This window comes from Oncorhynchus mykiss, chromosome 5 (genome assembly GCF_057628025.1).
Source record: "Oncorhynchus mykiss isolate SJ-2025 chromosome 5, ASM5762802v1, whole genome shotgun sequence".
Lineage (NCBI taxonomy): Eukaryota > Metazoa > Chordata > Actinopteri > Salmoniformes > Salmonidae > Oncorhynchus > Oncorhynchus mykiss.
In genome coordinates, this window is record NC_143026.1 from 77108856 (window position 1) to 77125189 (window position 16334).

Genomic DNA, 16334 nt, shown 5'->3' on the forward strand with positions numbered 1-16334 from the left:
AGTGTGAATATGTCTGATTTTGTGTTACATTGGAAGACAAGCACATACATGCACACACATGCTTCAGGCAGGCTAGTGTTCTGTTAATGACCATTTTGTGAAAGCAAGTGTAACCAGCATCACATTGTCCCTTAACAGATTTGCTTTCTTACTCACAAGCCCACACTGGGCCTTGATCTTGTGGCTTTTGTCTTTCAAACACACATGACTGGCACTCTTGAAACACATTAGCCAGCTGCACCACCAAGAAGTTAGAAATTTGATGGCTCGGGTCGGGGTACTTCAACCTGAGGAGTGAATTTAACTAACTCACCTTGGTTACTTTTAATTCAAATCAAGTTTATTCATAAAGCCCTTCTTACATCTGCTGATATCTCAAAGTTTTCTGATTGATGCCATCAGAAAATAATTTACAGCAATCAGCCACATAACAGTTTCACTGCATAACATTTCCTCCACACGCTGCTATGCTCTGGGCAGCCATCCAGAGTTGAAATACCTATGCCGGCTAAACAGGTATACAGAGATACAGTATGTGTGTGTGTTTCTGCTACCCTGCATGCAGTGGTAGAAAAAATACCCAATTGTCATACTTGAGTAAAAGTAAAGAATAGAAAATGACTCAAGTAAAAGTGAGTCATCCACTAAAATAATACTTGAGTCAAAGTCTAAAAGTATCAAAAGTAAATGTAAGTGCTAAAATATACTTAAGTATCAAAGTAAAAATACAAATAATTTCAAATTCGTTATATTAAGCAAATCAGATGGAGCCATATTATTGTTTTTTTTATTTACAGAAAGCCAGGGACACACTCTAACACTGACACATAATTTACAAACAAAGCATGTGAGTTTAGTGAGTCCGCCAGATCAGATGCAGTATGGCTGACCAGGGATGTTGTCTTGATATGTGTGTGAATTGGACCATTTTCCTGTCCTGCTAAGCATTCAAAATGTAACGAGTACGGTTGAGTGTCAGGGAAAATGTATGGAGTAAAAAGTAAATAATTTTCCTTAGAAATGTAGTGAAGTAAAAGTCAAAGTTGTTAAAAATATACCACCAAAAACTACTTAAGTACTACTTAATTAAGGTATTTAAGCACACCACTGCCTGCATGTAGATCAAAGGAGGCTGAGTTTGGGCCGTTGATGAAAGGAGAGGCTGAGGGAATGTTCTGGGGATGTGGAGTTTGAAATGAGGGGAGTTGATGATGATGTCAATGCCATGTCAATGGACCTTTTTGTAACAGAGGTGGTTTGGTGAACCACGCTCGCATAAGGATTATCCTAGCCTGAGACCTGAAGATTTGTGCTATCTCTCTGAACTATTACCTAGACTTTAGCTCAGCAGGCTAACACAGTCTAGTGGTGTGCAAACGACACAGGTTCAATCCGAGCCATTCATACCTTGTCCTCATGCATCATGTGCATGCACAAATGTGTAAGTCAATACATGTCAACACCATCCACAAGCCACTGATCCAAAACATTGAGAAGAGCACACGATAATCCAAGGTGGCAAAAGCAATATTGGACAAATCATATTGGCAAATAAAGAAAGTATTTGTCCATCTTTGGCTTCTTTACAAGAACATAATTACCCTAAATCGTTCCAAAGAGGGAGGGCAATGGAAATAACCTTCTCTTCAATGAAAAACACATAACAGTTTCACTGCATTACATTTCCTCCACACGCTGCTATGCCCACTTCAGTGGGTAACAGGCAGTCACTGACAAATACCTGCTCATATTATTTCCCCCCTTTGAGAGAATTGATTGAGCATACTTAGCCCAGTGAGGGCTGTGATTGGCTCTCCGTCTGTGTGTGAGCACTATGGCTGTATAAAACCCCAACTGTGGGAGATTTCACCAAGACACAGCATACCACTGAAACACTGTGAGGACTAACAGTCATACTATTACAGACTTCTCCTCTTAACTCCAAACCACTGCAAATAATTTTCCTAGATTTGGATTGAGCAAACATACAACATGTGTAAGGGATTAGCAACACTGCCAGCAACCTGCTTAAAAAGGTAAGATGGTTATTCTAGTTTGTTAGCATGTTGTTGTAGATCACTATCAACGTGTATGGAACATGTATTGAGTTGTATGGAAGAGGATAAATGCAACAGTAACAGTTGGAAAATGCTTGGTTTAAAATTTGATGCAACAAAAGTAATGCAACATGTCATGTGAGATTCTAACAATTGAAAGGTGTCATGTCTGTGCTGCAATGGGATATTTTCAGACAGTAATGTATGTTGAATACGAGCCTTGTGTGCCAGGCATCTTGGTTCTGTTATACAGTAAGTGCACTACATATAACAGGACACACGACTGTGAGATGTTTTAATACATTCTGTAGCCAAACACTACCCACTCTCTCTCCTCCCGCAGTGCCAAAGACATCAAACACAAGATTGGCTTTCTGCTCCAAAAGCCTGAGTTTCCAACAGACCAGAAACAGGTCAAAGAGAAGACAACCGCTGTCAAGAGGTGAGTGTACAGGAGATCAGTGACACTTTGAATGTATTGATTTATTTATAATTTATTTATAAAAGGACATCTCTTTGAGATTAAGGATCTATTTTATCAGGGAGACCTGTTAAATGTGAGCAGCAAATAAACACTTGATACTCATTATCATACAGACGGAACAAAAATATAAACAACATGTAAAGTGTTGGTCCCATGTTTCGTGAGCTGAAATAAAAGATCCCAGAAATGTTCCTAAAGCACAAAAAGCTGATTTCCCTCAAATGTTTGTTAAGATAATCCATCTACCTGACAGGTGTGGCATATCAGGAAGCTGATTAAACAAAACGATCAATACACAGGTGCACCTTGTGATAGGGATAAAAAAAAGGCCACTCTTAAATGTGCACACAGATGTCTGAAGTTGAGGGAACATGCAATTGTGATGATGAGTGCAGGAATGTCCACCAGAACTGTTGCCAGAGAATTTTACGTTAATTTCTCTACCATAAGTCATTTTGGAGAATTTGGCAGTAAGACAAACCGGCCTCACAACCACAGGCAACGTGTAACCACACCAGCCCAGGACCTCCACATCTGGCTCATTCACCTGCAAGATCGTCTGAGACCAGCCACCCGGACAGCTGATGAAACTGAGGAGTATTTCTGTCTGTAATAAAGCACTTTTGTGGGGAAAAACTATTTCTGATTCGCTAGGCCTGAATCCCCAGTGGGTGTGCCTATACCTTCCCACCCATGTCTGTGCCCCTGCCCAGTCATGTGAAAACCATAGATTAGGGCCAAATTAATTTATTGCAATTGACTAATTTCCTTATATGAACTGTAACTCAGTAAAATCATTGAAATTGTTGCAAGTTGTGTTTATATGTCATAGATAAAATAGCCTTCAGACTCTATTAAATTAATTTATCACGCCATGGGGAATAATGCTCTCAAGGCAATATCCATTGTAACGTGGGTAAATAGGTTTTAATGCAGTTCTACACCTAGTTTTGATTTACATTTGGTTAAGTTGTCAACTCACGTGAATTCAACATGAAATAAACAAAACATGTCACCATGTCTATGTATTTAGGTGAAAGGTTGGGTGAAAAAAGACAAAATTCCCTTACCTTAATGATGTTTTGCAAATCCAATCAGCTTTCAACGTTGATTCAACATCATCACATTTATATTTTGTTGTTGAAATGACGTGGAAACAAAGTTGATTCGACCAGTTTTTGCATCTCTTTAGCATCTGTTGTCCCTAAACTAGTTAGCACAGACAATATCCAGCCTGACTTTTGATTTCATTAGCACTAAATCCAATCAATGCCCTCATGATGAGAATAAATGAACACAACCCCTTAATTGCAACCTCACAGTTTGCATTAATATTGACCAACTTTGATTATCTGATTGTAGCCAATGTAGGTGAACTCATTTTACTTTGAGATCAAAAATGTAAATGGTACTTTCAGTAAAGAAAAATCCTTTAATATAACACATTCTGTCATTGCATTTGCCTAGTCGCATACAGTTCAGCAGAAGCATTTTTAGGATTTACACATGTAGTGGGAAGATCTTAGGCCTACAAGACAGGAGACATTATCAAAATATTTTTTAATACTACACAAATGATCAAAATGAGTGGCACTCTGACACTGTCCAACAGATAAATATAAACGCATCTTAGGCTAAGTTCATTGTTGAAAATAGGATCCTACGATTATAAGATGAATTTAGCCTTAAGATGATTTTGAGATACCAGACCTTGACCTGGCCCAGGACCAATAAAAAGAAGGGAAACACACAGATTGTACAATATATAACTATTATACAGTGCATTTGGAAAGTATTCAGACCGCTTGACCTTTGCCACATTTTGAGACGTTACAGCCTTATTCTAAAATTGATAAAATTGTTTGTTTTTTCTCATAAATCTACACACAATACCCCATGATGACAAAACTAAATGTTGCAAATGCATAAAAAAATTTAACGGAAATATCAGATTAACATAAAGTATTCAGAGACTTTACTCAATACTTTGTTGAAGCACATTTGGCACACGCTACAAGGTTGGCATACCTGTATTTGGGGAGTTTCTCCCATTATTCTCTGCAGATCTTCTCAAGCTCTGTCAGGTTGGATGGGAGCGTCGCTGCACTGTTTTTCAGCTCTCTCCAGAGATGTTTGATCGAGTTCAAGACCGGGCTCTTGCTGGGCCACTCAAGGGCATTCAGGGACTCGTCCCGAAACCACTCTTAAGTTGTCTTGGCTGTGTGCTTAGGGTCGTTGTCCTGTTGGAAGGTGAACCTTCACCCCAAATCAAATCAAATCAAATGTTATTTGTGAAATGCGCTGAGTACAACAGGTGTCGACCTTACAGTGAATGCTTACTTGCAAGCCCTTAACCAACAATGCATTTTAAAGAAAAATAAGTAAAATAATAGATAAGTAGAAAAAAAAGAAAAAAAGAATAATTTTACATTTTTTATTTATTTTTTATTTCACCTTTATTTAACCAGGTAAGCTAGTTGAGAACAAGTTCTCATTTACAACTGCGACCTGCAAAGCAGTGCGACAGAAACAACAACACAGAGTTACACATGGAATAAACAAGCGTACAGTACACAATAGAAAGAAAAGAAAGTCTATATACAGTGTGTACAAATGGCATGAGGAGGTAAGGCAATAAATAGACCATAGTAGCAAAGTAATTACAATTTAGCAGATTAACACTGGAGTGATAGATGAGCAGATGATGGTGTATAAGTAGTGATACTGGTGTGCAAAAGAGCAGCAAAGTAAATAAAAACAATATGGGGATGAGGTAGGTAGATTGGATGGACTATGTACAGCTGTAGCGATCGGTTAGCTGCTCAGATAGCTGATGTTTAAAGTTAGTGAGGGAAATGCAAGTCTCCAAATTAAAGGGCAGCAGCCCGTTTCCAGCTTGCACATTTGGTTCCTTGAAAGTTGTGGGAACTTATGTTTTTGATTTCCCAATGGTTCTGGGAACGAAGCCATAAGTTTCCTGACCGTTAAAATGTAAAGTTTTTTTAACGTTCTGAGAACAGAATGGAACATTTCAGCTGTTTTGGGAATGTGCATTTTTAGGTTACAGGGAAGCTCTGAAGGTAATTTAATAACATTATGAGAACATGGTGCCAGCGTAGCCTAGGGGTTAGAGCATTGGACTAGTAACTGAAAGGTTGCTAGATCGAATCCCTGAGCTGACAAGGTACATATCTGTCGTTCTGCTCCTGAACAAGGCAGTTAACCCACTGTTCCCAGGATGTCATTGAAAATAAAGCTCTTTATCCATGGAATTAGTTCACTACGCCACCAGGATGGAGCTAGCATGCCATGTTTTTTTTTTACTCATACAAGGCTGTTAATTTTTGTCTTTTCAAGCAGACCCTATTTCAAAGGAAACAAGCATTCATTAAGATCAGGTGTGGCCAATTAGTGGGCACGACCAACACACCTAAACACATTTAACAAGATAGAAGATAGGTTGTTTTTTTGATGCTGAGTATGTTTTTAAATAACATTCTTATAACATTCTGTGAATGTTACTGATGTTTTTTTGTGGTTTTATGTTCCGAGAAGAGTATTTAAATTGAACCATGAGGAAACCTGCAGAAAACTTTATGCTGAAGTACTGGAATTCCCACAGAAGTCTGTTGTTTTTCCACCTTCTCTGAACGTTCTGAGAACATGACTTTAAAAAGAACCATGACGACACCTGTAGAAAACATTATTCTGAAGTACTGATATCCACACAGAAGAACGTTGCTTCTTAACGTTCTCTGAACGTTCTGAGAACATTACTTTAAATAGGACCATGGGGAAACCTGTAGTAAATGTTATGGGAAGGTTGTATGCAAAATAACCATAGGACAACCCCGCTCTGAGAACATATGGTTCTCAAAATGTTATGTGCTAACTGCTATAGATAATATTTTTATGTCCGCAACGCAACAATCTATTCGATATTTGGCATTTTTTCTTCCCAAATTCATTGTGATTAGACAGGAGTAATTATACACTGCTCAAAAAATAAAGGGAACACTTAAACAACTCAATGTAACTCCAAGTCAATCACACTTCTGTGAAATCAAACTGTCCACTTAGGAAGCAACACTGATTGACAATACATTTCACATGTTGTTGTGCAAATGGAATAGACAACAGGTGGAAATTATAGACATTTAGCAAGACACCCCCAATAAAGGAGTGGTTCTGCAGGTGGTGACCACAGACCACTTCTCAGTTCCTATGCTTCCTGGCTGATGTTTTGGTCACTTTTGAATGCTGGCGGTGCTTTCACTCTAGTGGTAGCATGAGACGGAGTCTACAACCCACACAAGTGGCTCAGGTAGTGCATCTCATCCAGGATGGCACATCAATGCGAGCTGTGGCAATAAGGTTTGCTGTGTCTGTCAGCGTAGTGTCCAGAGCATGGAGGCACTACCAGGAGACAGGCCAGTACATCAGGAGACGTGGAGGAGGCCTTAGGAGGGCAACAACCCAGCAGCAGGACCGCTACCTCCGCCTTTGTGCAAGGAGGAGCACTGCCAGAGCCCTGCAAAATGACCTGCAGCAGGCCACAAATGTGCATGTGTCTGTTCAAACGGTCAGAAACAGACTCCATGAGGGTGGTATGAGGGCCCGACGTCCACAGGTGGGGGTTGTGCTTACAGCCCAACACCGTACAGGACGTTTGGCATTTGCCAGAGAACACCAAGATTGGCAAATTCGCCACCGGCACCCTGTGCTCTTCACAGATGAAAGCAGGTTCACACTGAGCACATGTGACAGACGTGACAGAGTCTGGAGACGCCGTGGAGAACGTTCTGCTGCCTGCAACATCCCCCAGCATGACTGGTTTTGCGGTGGGTCAGTCATGGTGTGGGGTGGCATTTCTTTGGGGGGGCCGCACAGCCCTCCATGTGCTCGCCAGAGGTAGCCTGACTGCCATTAGGTACCGAGATGAGATCCTCAGACCCCTTGTGAGACCATATGCTGGTGCGGTTGGCCCTGGGTTCCTCCTAATGCAAGACAATGTTAGACCTCATGTGGCTGGAGTGTGTCAGCAGTTCCTGCAAGAGGAAGGCATTGATGCTATGGACTGGCCCGCCCGTTCCCCAGACCTGAATCCAATTGAGCACATCTGGGACATCATGTGTCGCTCCATCCACCAACGCCACGTTGCACCACAGACTGTCCAGGAGTTGGCGGATGCTTTAGTCCAGGTCTGGGAGGAGATCCCTCAGGAGACCATCCGCCACCTCATCAGGAGCATGCCCAGGCATTGTAGGGAGGTCATACAGGCACGTGGAGGCCACACACACTACTGAGCATCAATTTGACTTGTTTTAAGGACATTACATCAAAGTTGGATCAGCCTGTAGTGTGGTTTTCCACTTTAATTTTGAGTGTGACTCCAAATCCAGACCTCCATGGGTTGATACATTTGATTTCCATTGGTAATTGTGTGATTTTCTTGTCAGCACATTCAACTATGTAAATAAAAAAGTATTTAATAAGAATATTTCATTCATTCAGATATAGGATGTGTTATTTTAGTGTTCCCTTTATTTTTTTGAGCAGTGTATAATTTTGGAAACATTATTTACATTTATAAGGGGGCGCATAATAAGGAGTCCTCCTGCTCAGTATTATTCCGTTTCTCCAAACAAACATTTCTAAGTTGCTCTAAACTTTACATTTAGATGGTTAAGGGTTAAGGTTTTGGATAGGGTTAAAACATTAAGTTCATGGACTCATTCCGAATGGTTAAGGTAAGGGTCCAGAGTCATGGGATTACGCCCATCCAACACTCTGTTCACAACCTGGCAAAACCCTAGCCTACTTGATGGTAATAGCGTTCACTGTTGCCCCTAGTTGCCGGTTTTGAAGGCATTTTCCGACGTCCTCAGAACATGGATAGAATTTCGAAGTCTCTCTTGACGCGATCTGCCTGATAATGTTATAAAATGGTTGGTAAAGTATTAGCTCAAAGAGTTGTATAATATTATAAAATGTTGGTTACTCATTAGCTCAAAGAGGTGTATAATTAAGCAAAAAGGCCAGAGGGGGTGTGGTATATGGCCAATATACCACAGCTAAGGGCTGTTCTTACGCACGACGCAGCGCGGAGTACCTGGATACAGCCCTTAGACGTGGCTTATTTGCCATATACCACAAACCCCCGAGGTGCATTATTGCTATTATAAACTGGTTACCAACGTAATTAAGGCAGTAAAAATACATATTTAGTCATACCCGTGGTATATGGTCTATTATAAACTAGGTTGTTTGAGCACTGAATGCTGATTGGCTGACAGCAATGGCATATCAGATCGTACACCACAGGTATGACAAAAAAACATGTAGTTATACTGCTCTAATTAACCAGTTTATAATAGCAATAAGGCACCTCAGGGTTTGTGGTATATAGCCAATATAACACGGCTAAGGGTTGTGTCTAAGCACTCCGTGATGCGTTGTGCGCAAGAACAGCACTTAGCCATGGTATATTGGCCATATACTACACCCCCTCATGCCTTATTGCTTAAATATACCACAGCTTTCAGCCAATTAGCATTCAGTGCTCGAACCACACAGTTTATGATGTTATAAAATGGTTGGTTACTCATTAGCTCAAATAGGTGAGTAATGTAAATAAGTGGTTGGTTACTCAATAGCTTGAAGAGGTGCATCTGGTGTGGCTGATGCTCATGGAAAATACAGTAGTCAAATACAGTATGTCCTGTTGTAAAGAACATTATGTAAGATGGTAGATATGACATCTACTGGTAGGCTATCATTAAAATACAGGTCATCAGCAATATGAAGGTTAAGAACTGTGAGATATCACACAAGAGATGAACTGAAATATGAATAGTATTATTGTTTCTCCCAGTAATACAGGTGTACAGTATAATAATTATGTTATTTCTCTGGTTTTAGAGTTTCACCTGCTGATGTGGAGAAATGGAAGCTGTCCTTCAACAACCTGATGAATTGTGAAAGTGAGTTTCTTACAAATCAATGCGACATCTTTATAATACTGTAGGATTGGGGAGTCGATCTTGCTCAAATGTTATGATGGTTTACTGAATTGAAAAGATGTATTGATTTTGAATTTAATTGAAGCTCTCTACTGCGTCTTGTGTTGAATTCCTGAATCTCTGTCAAAACTCTACCATGACCTATTACCAAGCCAGACCACGGAACAACATTTCTTCAAAACTTGAGTGACATTTGTATCTCCCTCACCCCCTCTCCTCCTGTCTCTCCGACCCCAATTAAATTAAATTAAATTAAATTCAATGGGCTTTATCACTCTCTGGGTTTCTGTTTAAAGACTGATGTCATGATGCCTGTGTGGGCTGTAGGGTACTTGTGGGTTTAGCTGTGTGTAGTTGGGAACTTCAGCCAGCTCTCAGGATACGTTTTCATGCTCTGGACGTGTGCTATGTGTCTAGAGGGTACGCTGGGTAGCCCCTAGACGCCTGCTGCTCTGCTCCCTCCCTGTGTGTGTGTGATGCACAGGATAAACCATAACTCTCAGTCCCCGTGGTTATATCCACGCGGCGGGAGGGTTTAGGGTAATTAAAAATTGTGTGGATGAAGGGCGGGCGGGTGGTGGTCAAGTTGAATAAATGGAAAACAATGCATACACAAAATCCATAAATGTACATTCTTGTGAAATTCATATCTTATAGGCTACATGTTTTAATGATGTTATCTGGCATTAGTGCCTAACTGTACACATGTCAAATACACACCAATCGACAAATGCTTTTGGGAACTTGGGATGAAAAAGTTAACGACGATCCACTGAGGCAAAAATAAAAATGTTGGATTTTTATTAAATAAGAGGAATGCTGTGAAATGGAGAGTTGACTTGAAAATAAAGAGAAGGGAGGGACTGAACAGCAATGCTTGGGAAATGTTGATGTAAAGAGGATGATAGCAATGCCGACTATGCTATGTGTGATGATTGTATGGCGCTATACAAGACGGGGACTTCAATATGGCACATCAAGGGAACTGTAGTCTCAGATGGGTTAAATGGAATAGTAGCCAAACTGAAATCTGGACATCTGACTGTAGGTCTATAACCTCTCACATAGCCTGATATAATATTAGGCTAATTTACGCAGGATTAAGCATTTCTTGCTCTAAAATTATACACCAAATGTACATGAAGCTAAATATACTTTGATTGAAAACAAATACAGGTGGCTGTGTACCTCTATCTACTCTAAAATGTGATTAAACATTATTAAACTAATTATGTGTATTTCATTCAAGAAGATCGAAGTACATATTCCCATGATAAAACTGATAGGGATTAAATGTTGTAATGCAGATGCAGCATGGATGTTTCATGCATAAAAAGTGAAGAATTATCATTCACGATTGACAGTGATGGCCTAATTTATATTAAGGTAGTCCTATTGTGGTGTTTTAAAAACAGACCTTTTGTCTTTGAGCCACTATGTGTTGGCATACACAATTGTGCAAGTTGGATGATGCCTTGTATGTAGGCCTATATTTCAAAATGATATTACACAATAGGCTACATGTCGAAACCAACTTTCATTGAGAAATTTGGACATCATTTTTTACAAAATTATCTCTGGTAGCCAACCTAAAAATAATAACACTACACCACTGATCTTGAGAGAAGTAATGCTGACCATCTGTAAAGGTGCTATCTTTATCAGCATCATAAAAGCTGATAGTATTTCAAAACATAAAATATGCTTCCAAGGCGAACTGAAATCTTATCATAAACAATTTGAGTGGTTTTCACAGCTTTTAATTTCCTTAAAACCGGTCAAACGGATGTAATTTGCACATTTTGCATGGAAAATCTTTATTGCATTTTCTTCCCGGTCCCTAAACACCTTTGCTTTGAAAAGATGAAAGAGAATTTACCATGTCAACTAGATTGAAGCATTAATTCCATCGATTTATGACATTATTCTGTTGAGCAAGTGTTTATTTAGTCTTCTAGGATAACAAGTATTGTCAGAAGAGAAGATGCATGTAGACAAGTTGACTAACAAATAACCAACCAAAATGTTGGAAATTATAAGCAGAAAAAATTCTGTGCCCCCTTTCAATAAATCATTCTGCCATCTCTGACTCTACAACACATTTTCTATATTTGCGGGTTAGTGTCGGGTGCGGGACTTTTCACTTTATCACATACAGTTGAAGTCGGAAGTTTACATACACTTAGGTTGGAGTCATTAAAACTTGTTTTTCAACCACTCCACACATTTCATGTTAACAAACTATAGTTTTGGCAAGTCGGTTAGGACATCTACTTTGTGCATGACACAAGTCATTTTTTCAACAATTGTTGACAGACAGATTATTTGACTTATAATTCATTGTATCACAATTCCAGTGGGTCAGACGACGTTTACATACCTAAGTTGACTGTGCCTTTTAAACAGCTTGGAAAATTCCAGAAAATTATGTCATTGCTTTAGAAGCTTCTGATAGGCTAATTGACATCATCTGAGTCAATTGGAGGTGTACCTGTGGATGTATTTCAAGGCCTACCTTCAAACTCAGTGACTCTTTGCTTGACATCATGGGAAAATCAAAAGAAATCAGTTAAGACCTCAGAAAAAATATATAGACCTCCACAAGTCTGGTTCAATTTCCAAGCGCCTGAATGTACCTCGTACATCTGAACAAACAATAGTATGCAAGCATAAACTCCATGAGACCATGCAGCCGTCATAGCGCTCAGGAAGGAGATGCGTTCTGTCTCCTAGAGATGAACGTACTTTGGTGCGAAAAGTGTAAATCAATCCCAGAACAACAGCAAAGGACCTTGTGAAAATGCTGGAGGAAAACATGTACAAAAGTATCTATATCCACAGTAAAACGAGTCCTATATCGACATAACCAGAAAGGCCGCTCAGCAAGGAAAAAGCCACTCCTCCAAAACTGCCATAAAAAAGCTAGATTACCTTTTGAAAATGCACATGAGGACAAAGATCGTACTTTTTGGAGAAATGCCCTCTGGTCTGATGAAACAAAAATGAAACTGTTTGCCCATAATGACCATCGTTTGGTTTGGAGGATAATGGGGCAAGCCGAAGAACACCATCCCAACCCTGAAGCACGGGGGTGGCAGCATCATGTTGTGGGGGTGCTTTGCTGCAGGAGGGACTGGTGCACTTCACAAAATCGATGGCTTCATGAGGAAGGGAAATTATGTGGATATATTGAAGCAAGACATCAGTCAGGAAGTTAAAGCTTGGTCTCAAATGGGTCTTCCAAATGGACAATGACCCCATGCATACTTCCAAAGTTGTGGCAAAATGGCTTAAGGACAACAAAGTCAAGGTATTGGAGTGGCCATCACAAAGCCCTGACCTCAATCCTATAGAACATTTGTGGGCAGAACTGAAAAAGTGTGTGCGAGCAACGAGGCCTACACACCTGACTCAGTTTCACCAGCTCTGTCAGGAGGAATGGGCCAAAAATCACCCAACTTATTGTGGGAAGCTTGTGGAAGGCTACCCGAAATGTTTGACCCAAGTTAAACAATTTAAAGGCAATGCGACCCAATACTAAATGAGTGTATGTAAACTTCTGACCCACTGGGAATGTGATGAAAGAAATAAAAGTTGAAATATATCATTCTCTCTACTATTATTCTGATATTTCACATTCTTAAAATAAAGTGGATTCTAACTGACCTAAGACAGGGAATTTTTATTTGGATTAAACATCAGGAATTGTGAAAAACTGAGTTTAAATGTATTCGGCCATGGTGTAGTGAAACTTCCGACTTCTACTGTATATTCTGGTGGTTGGGTTATTAGCCGTTGCTGGTGAACAAACAGTGTGTGTGTATGGGGACACCCGTGGGGACACCATATATAATTTGTATATGTCCAGCACCCATTTCGTATTATATGTTACTCACTACAATTCGTGTTATATGTTAACAATTTTCAAAATGTACAATATGTTACGAATTTGCAAAATGTATGATATGTTATGAATTCCAACTAGATTGCTAGCGTTAGTTAGTTGGCTAACGTTAGCTAGGCTAGAGGTTAGGGTTAGAGGTTAGGGTTAAGTTCAGGAGTTAGATTAAAGGTTAGGGTTAGGGCAAGGGTTAGCTAACATGATAAGTAGTTGAAAAGTAGCTAAAAGTAGTAAGTAGTTGAAAAGTTGCTAATTAGCTAAAATGATCCGTGATGAGATTTGAACTCACAACCTTTGGGTTGCTAGATGTTTGCCTGAAATGGCTACCCATCCACCCCAACCAACCACCATACTTTTGTTTTTGCCTCAATAACCATCTGTCTTATGTAACCATACCAAACATATTGTAGTTTTCTACTTTTACTATGTTACGTCTAGTCTGAGACCAGGCTGGGACTCAGAGCAGGAACAATGCCTCCTGAGAACCATCCAGGCCTTGACCTCCACCACTGCCTCCCTACAGAGGGATGCTCTCTCTCTCTCTCTCAAAACACCCCCACCCCCTACCTTCTAATAGAGAAAAGCAGTTTGGATAGTTTAATAGTGTGTGGTTTCATATCGAACACTCAACCCAGCACCCTGGAAATTTCTCTGGATGTTACACATGCTAAATAAGAGGATCTGAGACTGACCTAACCTAACCTCTTTCTCTGATTGTTTGTCTGTCTGTCTATCAGGCGGTCGTACAGTGTTCACTGCGTTCCTGAAGTCAGAGCTCAGCCAGGAGAACTTGGAATTCTGGAACGCTTGCGAGGAATACAAAAAGTCTTCCCCAAACAAGATGGCGGCCAAAGCTAAAGAGATCTACGAACAGTACATTGAGGCAGACTCTCCAAATGAGGTCAAATGGGAATAATGATTGGCATGTTTATGGCTTTTTTAAATGATTATATTTCATTATTTAACCAGACAAGACAGAATAAATTCTTATTTACAATGACGGCCTGAACATATGCAAATATTATGTTAACAAGAGCAACACAACCTATACCAACTGAGAGCCACTCTCAAAAGATGGTTTAAACTATAATTTTTATAGTTTTTTTTATATATCATTTTGATATCTATGAATTTGAGAGTGGTTACATTTCTCCATCCCCACCCATCCCTCAACAAAGCACGCTTTGTTATTGTTTCAACTGAGGATTTCCCCTTCAATGAGTCCCCCCTTTCGAAAAACACCTGTAGTTTTTCCTTCGGGATTGTCCTTTTGGATTTTTATAGCACTTTTGGTGGCACATTTTGTTGATACAGTACCCATGTTTTATTGCTTTACTTATACAGTGTATATCTCTTTTTCCCTCTCCCTATCAGGTGAACCTGGACTCAGCAACGCGAGAGGAGACCAGACAGAACCTGTCTATTGCCGGCTTATCCTGTTTCAATGACGCCCAGCAGAAGATCTTCAATTTGATGGAGAAAGACTCATACAGAAGGTTCCTCCACTCCAAACTGATCCAGGATCTGTCCCTGTTGAGCACCACCACCCCACTCTGTGCACTGAAGAAGATAGGAGGAAAAATAGTCTGTTCTGAGAACAGATGTGGTGCATAGATGGCGATGGAGAGAGAAACAAGGACGGATTGAAGAATGTGTAACATTTTGTCAATCTGTGAGGGAAAGAGCAGGTAGTCTTGAAGAGAAAACATTATTATGAGTGGGTGGGGTTTTATTTTTTCTGTCCATTGTTCCAGATAACCATTTCAACACGCATCACAAATAGATTATTTTTGAGACGAGGGGACGATTGGAGAGGGAGAGAACTGTCAAGAGTTATTTTTCAGGAGAAATATGCTCCTGAAAGGATGTTCCATTCTCTGATTTTCATTGTTGTGCGAGGGTCTGTTTTCTTTACACTGAACATCTTCCAGATCTCTAAAAATATTCAAATGGTTCAAACAAGCATTTAGGTATTTCACCCTGGTTAGTTCCCTGTGTCCCCTCTGTCTGGTTTTAATCAAGGGCTCCATGCTAAGTCATGCTTAAACACCAATAATGAAAATGCACTTCTTCAAACTGAGTGTTAAATTAGATGATAGTTTCCGAATGGATTGGTGTTAAAAAACTTCTTTCACCTGACTGTTGTTTGTTTGACTCTGTTTTTCTGTCTTTACTTTACCTGTGGCCAGTTCATGCACTGTTAAGGTGTAACTCACTGGCCTTCTGTTAACCTGACAACAAAGTCATGACTAGGTGATGTTTTGATTCACAACACAGGGAGAAACAATATGGAATTACTACTCTATCCACCCCTAACACACACAGAGACACACACACACTCCCATTTGAGCAATTCAGCGACTTGCTTCAGCTGATCCTTTCCTGATGTGCTTATGAAGAAAACATATTGATACTTTATCATTATATGGTTATTGGTAATGCTATTGATATCATTATATGGTTATTGGTAATGATATTGATATCATTATATGGTTCTGTACGTTTTGTTAAAACATTACTCCTACTCGCCTCCAATGATGATGGCTACATATTTATTATACAATGTAATAATCATCTTCATATTTATTTTCTTGTTGTTTTCTTGACACGTTTATTCATCATTTATTTGTGAATAAAACAATGCATCAACAGAGATGGTTACTTGTTTTCATACATTTATCCCAATGAACGAAAGGCCAATATTGTAAAATGTACCAGTTTCGAAAACATACATATCCTAATTTCAGCACACTAGCTCTACGTATTCTATTTAAGGCAATATGCAGTTTCCTACGACCATGTAGTCCAATCATTCCTTTGCCCTGAATAAACTGAATACATCACCACAAAAAAATGCAGATTTAATTAGT

At 39.7% G+C, this 16334-nt stretch overlaps 1 protein-coding gene across 1 annotated transcript; it reads left to right on the forward strand.

The window, feature by feature from the left end:
- The first annotated feature begins 1870 nt into the window (after positions 1-1870).
- On the forward strand, positions 1871-16117 carry rgs4 (regulator of G protein signaling 4). Its single transcript, XM_021604376.3, has 5 exons — positions 1871-2036; positions 2401-2499; positions 9463-9524; positions 14202-14365; positions 14839-16117. The coding sequence occupies exons 1-5, from the start codon at positions 1993-1995 to the stop codon at positions 15076-15078; spliced, it is 609 nt and encodes a 202-aa protein (XP_021460051.1). The 5' UTR covers positions 1871-1992; the 3' UTR covers positions 15079-16117.
- Positions 16118-16334: the final 217 nt, after the last annotated feature.